Source organism: Bombyx mori, chromosome 11 (assembly GCF_030269925.1).
Source record: "Bombyx mori chromosome 11, ASM3026992v2".
NCBI classification, from domain to species: Eukaryota; Metazoa; Arthropoda; class Insecta; order Lepidoptera; family Bombycidae; genus Bombyx; species Bombyx mori.
Genome location: NC_085117.1, coordinates 1,234,354 through 1,250,389, shown reverse-complemented (window position 1 = coordinate 1,250,389; position 16,036 = coordinate 1,234,354). Strand labels below are relative to the sequence as shown.

At 37.8% G+C, this 16,036-nt stretch overlaps 1 protein-coding gene across 3 annotated transcripts; it reads right to left on the bottom strand.

Moving 5' to 3' along the window:
* Positions 1–435: 435 nt before the first annotated feature.
* Positions 436–16,032, bottom strand: LOC101745988 (inactive peptidyl-prolyl cis-trans isomerase shutdown-like). 3 transcript variants are annotated; one of them, XM_004922140.5, is made up of 6 exons: positions 15,536–16,032; positions 11,453–11,569; positions 10,638–10,786; positions 8,232–8,347; positions 7,710–7,912; positions 436–5,040 (listed from the first exon to the last, which is right to left on the bottom strand). In XM_004922140.5, exons 1-6 carry the CDS (start codon positions 15,586–15,588, stop codon positions 4,296–4,298), a joined length of 1,383 nt encoding a protein of 460 aa, XP_004922197.1. In that variant the 5' UTR covers positions 15,589–16,032; the 3' UTR covers positions 436–4,295. The 3 variants fall into 3 exon arrangements, with proteins under 3 accessions (XP_004922197.1, XP_062526888.1, XP_062526889.1); XM_062670904.1 differs by lacking the exon at positions 15,536–16,032 and adding an exon at positions 12,942–13,114; XM_062670905.1 differs by lacking the exon at positions 15,536–16,032 and adding an exon at positions 12,174–12,834.
* Positions 16,033–16,036: the final 4 nt, after the last annotated feature.

The window sequence follows — 16,036 nt, the reverse complement described above, 5'->3', positions numbered from 1 at the left end:
CCTAAAGGACAAGACGTCCGGTGTATTCCTATGTAACGATGCATCAGTGTTCGAATCCCATCGTAATGTACCAATTTTTGCAATGAAATACGTACTTAATAAATGTTGACAATTGACTTCCACGGTGAAGGAATAACATTGTGTAATAAAAATCAAACCCGCAAAATTATTGTTGCGTAATTACTGGTGGTAGGGCCTCTTGTGAGTCCGCACGGGCAGGTACCATCACCCTGCCTATTTCTAGTGTGTGCGGACAGCAGTAATACGTTCCGTTTTGAATGGCGAGGCAGCCGTCGTGTTATAGAACTAGATTTAAACGCTCATGTCTCAAGCTGGATCCCGTTCTTTACGTTGTCTACAAATGTCTTGTTACAAATTTCAGGATTACAGCTGAAATTAATATTATTATGTAAAGCGAACACAATAAAACACAAATTATACAAAAACACCTAATCACTTTATTAAAATATTTTAAAGTACTAAAATATTTAAAAAAAAAGATCGTTTTCGTCACTCTTGGTAATATCACTTCAACTACTTAAAAAACAGCTTTCTTCTGTTGCTTAAATGCTAATGAGGAATGTTTTTTTTTTTCATTTATTCTTACGTTACTGGTACTTTCTTGGCAATGATGAAATTACTTTTAAAAAAATTGGCCGTCATAGGGACTACCGATAGAAATGAAAAACTATAATTGATAATATTTAAATTAAAATTATCAACATCAATCTGGTTTTCACATTACTGGCACTCCGAGCAACAATCTTAAACATGTTTTTATGGTTTATTTATTATTCAATTGTTATTCAATTACGGGCTGTACGAAATCTAAATACAATTCAATTCTGTTATTATATAAATACAATTGAATCGACAATTAATATGCAATCATGATCTATGCAAGTGCAGTGTTCACTCACGCGGCCCGTATACCCAACTTTCTCTTGTGAAGGTATGCACAGGGCTAATGATGTACAATACGTCGCCTGTATAGCTACAGGTACACTGCTATTACTCACCCTGTATAGCTACAGGTACGCTGTGGGTGACGCGAAACCATAAGGTTTTCTCCAATCAAAAAGTGCTCAACGGAGCTAAATAGACGTCTACGCAACGCAACGTCTCACGCATGACGATTGAGACAAAGTTTGCCCTTTAAAATATTATATTTTTAAAAGTGACAATTTTATAAATTGTCATGACCAAACTAGAACTATCGTGCATAGTTTTCTTTTTTAGATTGTCTGCAAAAATGTTCCGTTGAAATTTTGGCGGGAATGCGACGAGCGAAGTTGTCAGAATTGTTTTATTGTTAATCTAATGTTATATAGTTACTTAATGTATATACACCAATGAAGTAGGAAACCTATGGAAATGAAACGTCAACCAAAATTTCGTGCCACTGTGACGTCATCTGGCCACAAAACATGGCGGCTTTAGTGCTGTACAAAAGATTTCAATGTTATCAGGTTTTATCGATAAACGTTCTTGGCTCATTTTATTTTAAATATTGTTGAGTATTATTTATTTGTAGAATTTATACTTTAATGGGAAGTAAGTAGGTATATTGTTATGTGCAAATATGATATGATTTAGATGGGTGAAATCTAAGACAAGTTCGTCCTTCGAATTTGCCAAGTAAACGTAGTTGATTTTTAAAAGTTGCTACACTGATTTTATAAAGTTGTCGTTTGTCGCAAAACATAAAGATATGGCGTAGTTCAAAGCCATCAGCCCGTTTCTAGCATGCTAAATGTTATCGTATTTTGAGTACGTGTTTTTCTTAGACTATAACAATCTATTTTAATTGTTTTGCTGACTCTAAAGTCCGTAACATACTACCGCAGCGCACCCCAAGGAAGGTGCGCCGCACCATTTGAATCACTTTCGCTTGAGAGTGATTCAAATTTTAAACTTATCAAGGGACCGCGTGAAAAAAAAAACACCTACAGAACATTTATTCATTAATTACAAACGTCATTCCTTGTGACTTCCTCTCTAAAATCACTTAATTATTAAATATTTAACAAATTTACAATAGTGTTTTACTCACTGCGGAATAAAACTATTTTATTTAAATAGTTCCGAAGAGCGTAGCGTTGTTAGTTGCGTTCGGTAGCGTTTTTCCCGAAATATCTAAACAGAATGTCTAAATATGTTTTGATGACATATTTTAAAGTGGTATTTATGATTAGTGTCATGATCAATAGATTCCGACCGAAAAATGGATTTTTCGGATGAGGGCTCCATAATGAATTTGAATACATATAGATAATAGTTTTAGGGCATCGACTTTCTTGAGATCCTATAAAATACGTTTTAATTATTATTTTTGTATGTTTTAAGCATGATAAATTATGAAATTTTATATAATCAATCATATTAAATCGATATCAAAGTCAATAAATAATGTACAACCCAAAACAGACGGCCGAACTGACGTGACAATGACATTTGGCGCGCTAAACATGGCGGATTTTCGGCCTCATTAGACGGAGACGGAGATATTTACGTATATTCATGTTTCATTTTATGTACGCACTGAAATACTGTTATATTGTTTTCCTGCGAGTTAAAGTGCTGAGTAAGAACGAGATAGATATATGTTTATGTATGTGCCTTCAAAATGGGTGCTATTTATATAAGCAATTGTACGTATAGAACAATATGTCGTGTCCCTACTATATAGGTCTATGATATACACATAATAATGGTGGCTTTTTAACACTCTAGCACAAAGTTTATAAAAAAATATCTTAACAAAAAACTTTTTCAACTATTTTAATGGAATACTTAATTGAAGTTCAAATAAAAACATCCACTGATGCTGATACCAAATAAAACGGACCTATAATTACAAACATGTCGCGTATAAAGCGAAATGTCGCTTAAACCAAATAGCCTTTCACCCAGCAAGAAATCTAGAGTTAATATCTCGATATTAACTCTAGATTTCTTGCTGGTTGTGTGCCGATTTATTACATTTATTATTTATTACCTAGGGCCGTTTTTCATGTTTATTAATAATACATATATTTTTTAAAACTATATAAATATTAAAAGACCCATACATACATGCTGTATTAAATACGCTCTTACCTGTGTACCCTCATACTTTAGAAAAAAATATCGATCCAAATTCAAGCCAGACTTAAACATTGTGTTACGCCGGTAAGAGTAACGCCATATATCGCCGAATACTCGAATGAATATCGAAGGATGTAGTAGCATCTAGAAAACTCAAGGCGTACAACGCCATCTATTATCAGATAGCCGAACCACACATACTCGAATTATGTGGAATATTCTCGATAATTCTAGGGATGTGGTATCGTCTATAAGCGTTGCAGAGGTGGCACGCAGTCAGTCAGTAATCGGAACTACTCGAAGCGAAACAGCGAACGGATCACCTGAAGCGAAGCGGAAGAAGCGAACTGAGAATTTTAAATTCTTAAGTGCTAATACAGTGTTAAGTTGTACTTTGGTAGATTTTTTTATTTATCTCGAGCCCCAGCGCGTAACAATTGGAAAGACCTTGCGACTCACATGGATCTGAAGACGTTCGAACTCACCGATTTTATCATTGACCGAAGACTCCACTATAAAAAAAATTTGTATTAAAAAAAAAAACACTTGACGGTCGAATAAATCACCCCCCACCCCGTCCATAATTGACTGGGAAACATAAACGCCTAAAAAAACTAATAAATGCATTTATAGCTACCGAACTTTTTAGTTCTGCAAGCATATAATATTATCTATAGGTAGGGCTTTGGCAGGTAAATCATATTTCCACACCTCAGCACGAGATAAATATATAGAGGGGTGAAAGACTGTTTGTAAGCGACATTTTTTCAACTTAACAGGAGAGTCATATAAGTTTAAAATTTGGAAAAAATATCATAACAAAATATAAAAACTTCTTCAGCTATTTCAATGAATAAACTCAAAGTTCAATTAACAACAACGAACCGTCGATGCTGATACCGAATAAAACGGACCTTTAATTACAAAGATAAATGTCGCTTTAATCAAATAACCTTTCAACCCTCGATATGGTTTCCTATTTAAAAAAAAGAAGCTCACTTTGATTTTTATCATTAATTAATTAATCGTGAACGTTATCACTTTAGGTATCCTTAAGGAAAAGCTCAGACGATCTTCTTAACGATACAAACATTTTTATTTCTACCCTCACAGCTGAGGTATCCTTAGGTAAAAGCTCAGACGATCTTCTTAACGATACAAACATTTTTATTTCTACCCTCACAGCTGAGGTATCCTAAGGTAAAAGCTCAGACGATCTTCTTAACGATACAAACTTTTTTATTTCTACCTTCACCGCTGACGTCCACTGAGAGGCACCCGAAATCGCTCACAATACCCTTGATGCAATCCACCTCGTTTTTCGTCAGCCCGACGGGCAGATCGAATTTCGCAAACTCCGACCTTCCCGCCAAACTTTGACACATGTCCAACACGTCACTTTGGAAAGTCGCGTCAACGTCATAGACCGCGTTCGTCGCGGGGACCTCGACGTTAAACGCCTTCAGCCACATAGCCTTCTCGTTGACCGCAAAATCCTTCGTCTTCGTATCTAAATCCGCCAATATCTTGCCAATCTCTTTATTTTTCGGCTCCAATTTTAAAGCTTTCTTGTAATATTTAATCGCCATTTCCGTTTTGCCGAGCATTTCGTGAGCTTTCCCATAGTAGTAAAGCGCTTTGCAGTGCTTTTCGGTGTCAATAAGTCTGTCCAAGCATTCGCACATGTTCAGAACGTGTTTAGGCTTGTTCGTCTTGTAATAGCAGACTGCCAAATTTAAGTACGCGTTAACTTTATTGTTTTTTATGTCTAACTCCTCGTCGGCCGTACCAGGACGCGATAGACGCAAAACCGAGATGGCCTGCTGATAATTCTTAATGGCCTTCACATATTTCTTTTTCTTGTATAGCTCTTTGGCGTCAGCGCGTAAGGCGTTGACGGTACGCAATGTGACCTCGTATTTAGTCTGCTCCGCCATTGGTAGATCGTTAAATCTGTGCGTGAGAAAGAATGATGTTTACATAGATGCGATTCGCATTCGTATCTAGCGATGCACCGGTGTTCGATTCCCGCAGGCGGGTACCAATTTTTCTAATGAAATACACGTACTTAACAAATGTTCACGATTGACTTCCACGGTGAAGGAATAATTATCAAACCCGCAAAATTATAATTTGCGTAATTACTGGTGGTAGGAGCTCTTGTGAGTCCGCACGGGTAGGCACCACCACCCTGCCTATTTCTGCCGTGAAGCAGTAATGCGTTTTGGTTTGAAGGGTGGGACAGCCGTTGTAACTATACTGAGACCTTAGAACTCATATCTCAAGGTGGGTGGCGCATTTACGTTGTAGATGTCTATCGGCTCCAGTAACCACTTAACACCAGGTGGGTTGTGAGCTCGTCCACTCATCAAAGCAACAAAAAAAATTTTTTTTTTGCTCCTTGATTAGCCGATTTCGTGATTTGGTATTCAGCCAGCAGCATCTTTATTCACAACGCGAACCACTCATCTTGAGACATGAGGTCGTTCGTATCAATTGATAAAGATAAGGCCGGCGGTGACCACCACAGTACTGAATCCAACCAACCAGTACATACGGAAATCGATCGATCGCCGTCTTTAACGCGACGTTATTCCTAATGCATCATTGAGGCCTTTCGTGAACAATGTGCATCTATTAGCAAGATTCGACCACCAATTGCGTCACTGCGTTTTTTTCCTGCCTATTCTAGTCACCTCGAGGGGTTATACTAGCTTCACCGGGCGAGTAGGTGAGCTCACGGGGTTCTAACCTGGTGACGTTGCTAACACTAGCCCTAGCAAGAGCAGTGCTTCGCAGAATCTACCACCGGATCGGAAACGCGACCCACTGAGAGGATCCGGCGAGAAACTCAGTGGGCTGTGTCTATATGGGCTAGTTTATGCGGTGACCGGTGCTTGAGGTACCTAAAAGCACCGTTAATGGATCGGGAGGATCCGTAATGACGTGTTTAGGGCGACGTCGACTGTTTACCATTCGGTCCACAGGATCGGGTAAAATGTTACTAGATATAACGAAATATGCTTCTAATTCTTTTGTCCGTAGATCTTGTAAGTTGTACGATGCTAAGTTCTCTAATGCTGACATCTTTTGCTTGTCACTTGTAGCATATAGAAAAGCTATTTTAATATATTTATAAGGTGATTTAGTCCGATGACTATTATAGTTTTAGGGCCTGTCCGCACAGCGATAATTCACCGCGAGGTTATTATTCGCGCGTATTAAATTCCGCGATCGGAATTACACCTAGTACGCACTGCGTATAAAATTTCCTACTATTTTCGTCAGTTTAATTCAGTTCTCCGCTGAGACGCTCCTCCCACAATCTCGCCTTCAATATTCTATCGTGGTATGCTTTATGAAATTTGTCCCACAAGGGAGGTCTCCTGTACATCAGCGAGATTAGCTGTTGCTCCACATCGATCTCATCATCATCTCTAAACGGCCGTCTGGTGTAGTGGTAAGTGACATGGTCACTACACAAGGGGGTCGCGGGTTCGAATCCCGCCAAGGGAAGATATTTGTATGATAAATATAAATGTCTTTTCCAGGGTTATGGATGTATATTAAATATATGTATGTGTATAATAAAAAATCTTACATTTATTTCCGTCATCTGGTACCTGTAACACAAGTTCTTTACGAACTTACCACGGGACCAGTTAACGTCATTTTCTTGCACGGCCGCTGATCGGGCGGGAGAAGAAGCGAGCGACATCTTTTCAATAGCGACGTTGCACGACTGAGCGAAACGCGCGAATTTTATTCCACAGTGCGAACATAGCCATACTTACTTTATAAGATATAAAAGATTTTTTCCCGCGCGATTTTTTTTACCGCCATTGCGGATACTCCTATCTATATATTAATACGTGAAGCAAAAACTTTGTATCCCTTTTTACGAAAATTGCGCGGACGGAGGAGTATGAAATTTTCCACACTTATAGAGAATATAGAGAAGAAGTGCACAATGCTAATATTTTTTTTAAATAATGCATACAAGATACATTAAATCAATAAAGAAAACATTACACACACTACATACCAAGTATTTGACGCACACACGCATGCATCATGCATACTATTTATTGTCAAACTTTTGTTCTTGACGTCTGTTGTCAAATTGATAATAGATTAAATATTGTTTGTCTTTGTTAATATTTTTTATAGAGTAGTCTTGGCGAAATTTGTGATTATAGAAGTATAAAATACAATCATAATAGTATACAAAATTACAATTCCAATTAATTATAGTCGAATTTCCTCTAGTAATATTAAATGTGTTACAGAATTACGAGAAAAAAATCGCGCGATGAAATATCGCTGTGCGGACAAGGCCTTATAGTGTAAGTTGATGTATAAAACAATATATTATGTGCGTATTGTGTTGCTTTTGTTTTTTTTGTAATTTAAATTTCTAAATTTCTCTTCTCTGTTCAGTTTCTAATTATATGTGATTTTGATTGTGGAAACATATTTGGTTTATATATTTGGTTTTAGCTATATTTTTTTAAATATTATATGTTTGTATTGTACTGTTTGTTTCCCAAACAAATAAATAAATAAATAACACTCCTACTTATCTCTAAAAGTTCAAACTTCAGAAGCTCCTGAAAGCTCACCTGGTGGCCGCGTAGTTGTCTTTGACGTCATACAAGACGATGACGAAGAGCGCGGGCTCCGGTCTGATCCTGGGCGGGACCCCGCGCGGACCCCACGCGGCCGCCGGTTGCACCAGCAAGTTGAGACGCGCCTGTGGCCCTTTGACCATAGTCAAACCTATCTCCAGACCGGGTATTATTTTCCCTGTTCCTAAACGCAGACGCTGAGGAAATTTCAAAACAAAATTCGCATTAGCATTATTAGAAGTCGTCTTGGCCTAACGGATAAGACATCCGGTGCATTCGTGTGTAGCGATGCACCGGTGTTCGAATCCCGCAAGCGGGTACCAATTTTTCTAATGAAATACGTACTCAACAAATGTTCACGATTGACTTCCACGGTGTGGGATTAACATCGTGTAATAAAAATCCTACCCGCAAAATTATAATCTGCATAATTACTTACTGGCGGGTAGATACCACCACTAGTAATTACGCAAATTATAATTTTGCGATTTTTATTTATTTCATTAATACAATTACCTTTGGTGCGCCCATATTCATGGTTAAAGTAGAATCAAACGGTATCACAGCTTTCTCCCAGTAAGCCGCGTAATGTATCGTCACTTCTGAATCAACGGGCACCAGAGGTCCTTTACCTGTAAAAGAAAAACAGCAATGAACATTTAACTTTTTTTTTTTAATTCTCATTAAAGAGCTGAATCTCGTTAAGAGCAGCTAAAGTCATTTGCCGCGACACTGATCGGGACTGTACTCTGACTAAATTTATGAATGCATGTCTTCTATGATGTGATAAAATATTAATATGAGTAAAAGCAAAAAAAACAGCTGGTTTAGTTGTTTAATAAATCACCTGATGTGATCTTTTTATTCATTTTAACATTCTTTATTTAGTGGCAAGAGTAATTACTATCACACTGGAGCAGAATGCTAGTCTATACATAGGCAAGTGAGTGTGTTAAATACACTTTTTTTTACTTTTTTATTGCTTAGATGGATGGACGAGCTCACAGCCCGCCTGGTGTTAAGTGGTTACTGGAGCCCATAGACATCTACGACATAAATGCGCCACCCACCTTGAGATATAAGTTCTAAGGTCTCAATATAGTTCCAACGGCTACCAAACCAACAAACAAAAACCAAACCCGCAATTTTGCGGGTTTGGTTTTTATTACACGATGTTATTCCTTCACCGTGGAAGTCAATCGTGAACATTTGTTGAGTACGTATTTGCTTAGAAAAATTGGTACCCGCCATTTACATTCTTTAACATACATTTAACATTCTTTATTTAGTGGCAAGAGTAATTACTATCACACTGGAGCAGAATGCTAGTCTATACATAGGCAAGTGAGTGTGTTAAATACACTTTTTTTTACTTTTTTATTGCTTAGATGGATGGACGAGCTCACAGCCCGCCTGGTGTTAAGTGGTTACTGGAGCCCATAGACATCTACGACATAAATGCGCCACCCACCTTGAGATATAAGTTCTAAGGTCTCAATATAGTTCCAACGGCTACCAAACCAACAAACAAAAACCAAACCCGCAATTTTGCGGGTTTGGTTTTTATTACACGATGTTATTCCTTCACCGTGGAAGTCAATCGTGAACATTTGTTGAGTACGTATTTGCTTAGAAAAATTGGTACCCGCCAGCGAGATTCGAACACCGTTGCATCGCTAGATACGAATGCACCGGACGTCTTATCCTTTAGGCCACGACGACTTCAAAAGTAAATGTAAGTTTCTCTAAAAAGTACATGGGAGCATAATTAACAAAAAATATTCTTGAAATATACAAGAATAACTTCCAGAGTGACATGCAGGCATCAACATCTAGCCTGATGTGCAGAGAAGACAAGGGAACCTGTGGTATTTTTGTACACTATTAAAACCAAAATCTACACATTAATAAGCTGTAAGGAAACCTAGTATATAATATGTCGGTATTTATGATATTCTAATTATTTCAGTTTTTTTTTTATTACTTAGATGGGTGGACGAGCTCACAGCCCACCTGGTGTTAAGTGGTTACTGGAGCCCATAGACATCCACAACGTAAATGCGCCACCCACCTTGAGATACAAGTTCTAAGGTCTCAAGTATAGTTACAACGGCTGCCCCACCCTTCAAACCGAATATAGTCTGAAGGAATGCCATGATGTATGATGTGAGCACAGGGGCTATGTTTATATTTAGTATCAGAACACAGTAGGGTGACTCTCTCGCTAGCTTTGTCCTCAATTTTCTCTCTCTTCTTGAGAATACACAAAGCAGCTTAGACCTCTAAACGGGACCACTGGTTAACTTGCCCCAAATTTTCATTGTTGGAATAACTACATAACTTAATCGTAACTAGAGGTCCCGCAGTAGTCGAAATTGTACTATAATTAATTGGAATTGTAAGTTTGTACACTATTATGATTGTATTTTATACTTGTATAATCAAAAATTGCGCCAAGACTACATCTATTTTCAATTTGACAACAGACGTCAAGAACAAAAGTTTGACAATAAATAGTAAGCATGCGTGTGTGCGTCAAATACACGGTATGTAGTGTGTGTAATGTTTTCTTAATTGATTTAATGTATCCTTTATGCATTATTTAAAAAAAATATTATCATCCTGCACTCCTTCTCTATATTCTGTATAAGTGTGGAAAATTTCATACTCCTCCGACCGCGCAATTTTCGTAAAAAGGGATATAAAGTTTTTGCTTCACGTATTAATATATAGATTGTGATTGTGAAGTATACAGCTGTCATTTTGAATCCAGTTCACTAAACTCTTTACTAGTGAATCTTACTGACCACTGTGTCACTAACCTATCACTTTAGACACATTAGAATCAATTTTAAGTTTGAATGTTCAATTTGAACACTTTATGAGTATTGTAAATTTTGAAAGTACTGTGGTGGTAGTTACCTTCTTCTATGATGAGCATTTTCACGTCACCAGTGCTCATGCAGTCTATCATATTGGCGCCCAACTCCTCAAAAGACAAGTAATCTGGTGAGGCCAGCATCATCTTTTTGGTTGTCTCCTCAATATTCCTGAGTGTATCCTCTCCATCACTGTGGAAAAGATACGTTTACTTTTCATTGGTTTTTGTGAGCTTTGCACTTAAATATGCAAATTCAATTCGAAAATATCAATTTTAATTATTCCGTACTGTAATTGTGCATTGCAATTGTAATTTTTTATAATTCAATATATGTATTTCGTTGTTTTTATTGTTGTTATTGTAGTTATAGTTTTTGTTGTTATTATTCTAAGCTCAGACAGTGATTGGTCGGTTTGATGCTGGTGTGCACGTCCCTCTGCAGGTGCCGGCGGAAGATCAACGCCCCAGTACCGATTGTCTCGGTACTGTTAGGCATTGCTGAGCCGGTAACCGTTTCCAAGCCTTGTTATTTTTCTTTTAATTTTTGTTTCATTTTTTGCAAATTTATGTTTGGAATAAATGTTTATTATTATTAAATTAATCACAATCTACATTCACTATTTCCGTTTCTTTTATTCCTGTGTAGATAGATGATAGCTGCCAGCTCCTGGCCTGGTTTAAGTGGCTACTAGTGTCCATAAGCATTACAGCATATTTGACAACTCATCTCAAGAGGTTTGAAGAGGTCATGAAGACTGAAGTTTCAATTTTACAGTATGAAAGCTGACTAAGCCCATGGCAGTACCTACTTGTATGAGATACTAATAACTAAGCAAGTTTAGGGTTGCAACATCACCTGTCATCCTCGTCACCCATTTCAGGAAACAAATCGTCATCACCGTTGATGAACATCTCCGTTTTTCTGTTTTGAAAGTCCACATCAATCTGAAACTCCATTTCTGAAGTGAGCTCTCTGTAGATCAGAAAACAAATTTTCAATTATAGAACCTATTCCGTTACATAAGGTTACATTCCACAGCTAATTTAGAACAATGATGATGTCAATTCAGATTCTGCCAATCGACTATCGGTGCTCTTAGGCATTCTAAGCATCAATTGATGTTCAGATCGGACCCAATGAATCCTATAAAGGGCTCGTTGTGAAAATTATGTAGTTATAAATTTGTTAGACTTAAATATGTAGGTATACAGTCGTGGTCAACTAATTAGGGACATTCAAGATAGTGAAGGGCTATAACCGGTTATGTACATTTAAATATAAAACCCTATTGATTTCTCAGCACCTATTATTTGCATAATGTGGTCCGATTATTATGCTATAAATGGCTGTAAATAAAATATTTAATAAATAGAAATAGTATTTAATATTAAAGATTAAACATGTATTAAATATTAAGGTACAATTCTGTAGTGGACATTTAATTAAGGACAGTAAAGTATAATGAAAAATACAGTTACACAAAACTTATAATCTTCAGTGTTATAATATTTTTAACAGCTCCATTTTATTACGTGTAAAATCAGTACCCAGTAGCAAAACCTTTGTTAGTAATTACCGCTTGACACCGATGTGGCATAGACATTATCAGTTTCTGACATGTTTTGACAGGAATGTTTGCCCATGCCTCACAAAAAGCTTCATGAAGTTCATCCAAATTTGTATTACGATAAGTGGCAACTTTTTTCTTGATTTCGTGCCAAAGGTGCTCAATTGGGTTGAGGTCCGGCTATTTGCTGGCCAATCTATCACCGATACAAACTAACTGGTAAGAAACGACTTGACTTATTGGGCGGTATGTTTCGGGTCGTTATCCTGCTGAAACGTCCATATAATAGGGAGATGCTCCTCAGCATAGGGAAGCATAGTTTCTTCCAATATTGCCTTGTATTGATGTTGGTCTAAGTTACCCTGAACTTTCCTCACAGGTCCCACTCCACGTCCAGAAAGTGAACCCCATATTTTAATGTTTCCACCGCCATGTTTCACTTGTTTTTTTGTGAATCTTGAATTCATTTCCGCTTTTACAGGACGCCGTACATATTGCCTTCCATCTGAAGAAATCAAATTAACCTTGGTCTCGTCAGAGAAAAGTACATGTTGCCATTGGGCGTAGGTCCAATGTCCATATTTACGTGCAAATGCCAAACGAGCATTTCTATGTTCTTTCTTCAACATCGGTACTTTGCGAGCCACTCTTCCGAACAACCCTGCTTCTATCAAACATCGTCGAACGGTCCTCGCAGATACACCGGCTCTTTCGCTTGCCCCAAACACTTCGTGTTTAATTAAAATAGAGCCTAGAAACGGATCTTTCTTAGCTAACCTGGTTATCATTCTATCTTCTTGCGGAGTCGTTTTTATCGATCTTTTTGTTCTGGACACATTTAAAGCTGTGTTATAGCGCTTGAAATGTTGCACTGCATTGCATACCATAGTTTTTGAACAATTTAAATGTTGTGCTATCCTTCGGTATGACCAACCACGCTCGACAAACTCATGATAATTTTTCGTAGTGTTGGATCGCAACTTTTATTTTTGCCCATTTTTCTTCAAAATAATTCTCAAAACTTAAAATAAAAAATCTGGATTGCCACCAAAACGACCACTAAACAATAAGAAAAGAAACATAAAAGTATTAAAATTCCAATTTTGAAATTAGAACGCAATACCTCAGTGTCCCTAATTAAATGGCCAGCCAGCACTCTTTGAACCAATAGCACTATGATATTGTATCAGCTATACTGTAAAGAGGTTTAATGTTTAAGAAGTTGTTATTCTTTGTATAATCGCGCACATAAATGACTAATTACACTTACATGTAAAAGATATGGAATATTGCTAAGACTCGTTGGAAAATAAAAAAAAATATTCACAATTTGGCTTAACTAGAGATTGTCCCTAATTAGTTGACCACGACTGTATATAGAAAGACGTCAGAGAAGAAACTATTTTAATTCCAAGCTAATGAGATGAATAATGGGATATGATACTATCATCAAAAACATTTATTTGTAATATGTAATTAATATAGCAGACTGTACCTAGAACAGCACGCAATTTCGTCAAATGCCCTCAAGTCATAGGCAAAATGGCAGTTGAGAATGTCGATTTGCATAGAAAAACTGTACGGTAGTAAAAATATAAGTCTATTAACACTATTTCGGCTGGTCGCAATTGAGCTTCAACTTACTCTTAAGTAAGAACCGGAGCAGTCGATGGACCATGAATTCTACCAAGATATCTTGAAACGACCATTAATTTTTTGTTGTTGTAATAAGTGCAACGATAATCATTCTCCTTAATCGGTAGGTATTCACAAGATAATATGTCCTGGTATAGACTCGGCTCATGAGAAATTCATACAAATTGTTTTTTTTTTCTATCTATGCTTGCCTTGAAAGGCTATTTCAGCTTCGCCCTAACGTGTAGGTGAGCTCACGGGGCTCAAGCCAGAGTGTTGCTAACACTGGCCCTAGCAAGAACAGTGCTTCCTAGAATCTACCACCAGATCTCTAATTATCTGAGACCAACTTATTACATTTAATTCGAAACCGATTTTTTCATTGCTTAGATGGGTGGACGATCTCACAGCCCACTTGGTGTTACGGCCTGGCCACGGGGACCGGCGGTGCGAACAGCGAAGCGGTGGGCGAGGCGACCATTCGCGCAGCACCGTTTGCAGGCCACGGGTACTCACGTTCGCCGCCGCGACTAGTAAGGAAGTCCGACAGCGAAATGTCTATATCGAAATTATCTCGATATTGCTTACAAATTAATAGTTTTTTGGTTCAGGACCTATTATTTGGAAAAGATTGTGAAGTACATGATTTGAATAAGAATCGGAGTATACCTATAGATGGAGAATTCCACAAGAAGTACGAGAAATACTTTGGGTGGCTAGACTTCCAAATAGCTGGTCTAGCTAGTATTTCAGCTATTTTATTTTTTTATTGCTTAGATGGGTGGACGAGCTCACAGCCCACCTGGTGTTAAGTGGTTACTGGATCCCATAGACATCCACAACGTAAATGCGCCACCCACCTTGAGATATAAGTTCTAAGGTCTCAAGTATAGTTATAATGGCTGCCTCACCCTTCAAACCGAAACGCATTACTACTTCACGGCAGAAATAGGCAGGGTGGTAGTACCCACCCGTGTAGACTCACAAGAGGTCCTACCACCAGTAATTACGCAAATTATTATTTTGAAGATTTCATTTTTATCACATGATGTTATTCCTTCACCGTGGAAATCAATCGTGAACGTTGAGTGTTGTTGAGTACGTATTTCATTACAAAAATTGGTACCCGCCTGATATTCGAACACCGGTGCATCGCTCAACACGATTGCACCGGACGTCCGTTAGGCCACGACGACTTTAAAAATATAAAATAAAAAATAAATAAAAAATATAAAAATTTCGGCGTTAATTTTTCGCGGCGAAAACAACTAAACTCATTTAATCACTGCACTATTCGCCGCGACTACCGCTCGACTCCGTGGCTCGCGCCGTCCGTATTCATGCATTTGTTTTGCTCGCCCGCCGCATCGCGCGATTCGCTCGGTACATTTCGCCGGTCGCTTCGCCGGTCGCCGGTGCGCGTGGCTTGTTAGGTACATTTCTATGCGCTTGTTTTAGTCGCTAGACGCTTCGCCGTTCGCACCGCGCGAATATTCGCATCGGCGAATGTCCCGTGGCCAGGCTGTTAAGTGGTTACAGGAGTCCATAGACATCTACAACGTAAATGCGCCACCACCTTGAGATATAAGTTCTAAGGTCTCAGTGGTGCCTACCCGCGCGGACTCACAAGAGGTCCTACCACCAGTAACACCAGTACGAACGCCGCTTTTGTGCAAAGTTTTCTTAACGAAATCAAACCACTTGTTTGATTACTACCAAAGTTGTTTTGAGCTTACCTCAGATTTATTCCTTTAGACAGTTGAACGGGTTCTTGAAATACTTGCTCCATGTTAATATTTTTTAGTTCTAATTGCACCCGCTTAGAGAAATTAAAATTAAAATCACATTTTTTTTGTTTATTATTTTGACATTGGCAAATGGCATTAGAGCCATTTTTTAAAGGGATTTTAGAACCTGGTAACAAAGACCTTTAGGTCAAGTCTTATTTTAATTTTAATGATAACTTTTTTGTATATTTTGATAGTTTAACTGAATAAATATTTTGGTAAATTATGTACTGGCCTTATTTTGCTCTTTAAATTTATGAAAGAAAAATAATGGGATAGAGATTCGCCTGATGATTTTTAAAATTATCATATTATGGTAGTTTTCCAATTACAGCACAAGAGCGCATTATGCGGCATAATGCTCAACGTTGAAAGTTCCAAGTACAGCAACGCTTCGCACAATCGAGCACTCTCAAAAGTATTGCTCTCGCGTGATGCGTGCAATCGATA

Bases quoted from the DNA above. Each gene is read 5' to 3' on its own strand.
- LOC101745988 (XM_062670904.1), bottom strand. From the start codon at position 13,051: ATGGTATGCAATGCAGTGCAACATTTCAAGCGCTATAACACAGCTTTA. The intron at 10,787-11,452 runs GTGATGTTGCAA...TCTTTTCCACAG, and splicing joins ATGGGTGACGAGGATGACAG to TGATGGAGAGGATACACTCA. The intron at 8,348-10,637 runs GTAACTACCACC...TTTCTTTTACAG, and splicing joins AATGCTCATCATAGAAGAAG to GTAAAGGACCTCTGGTGCCC.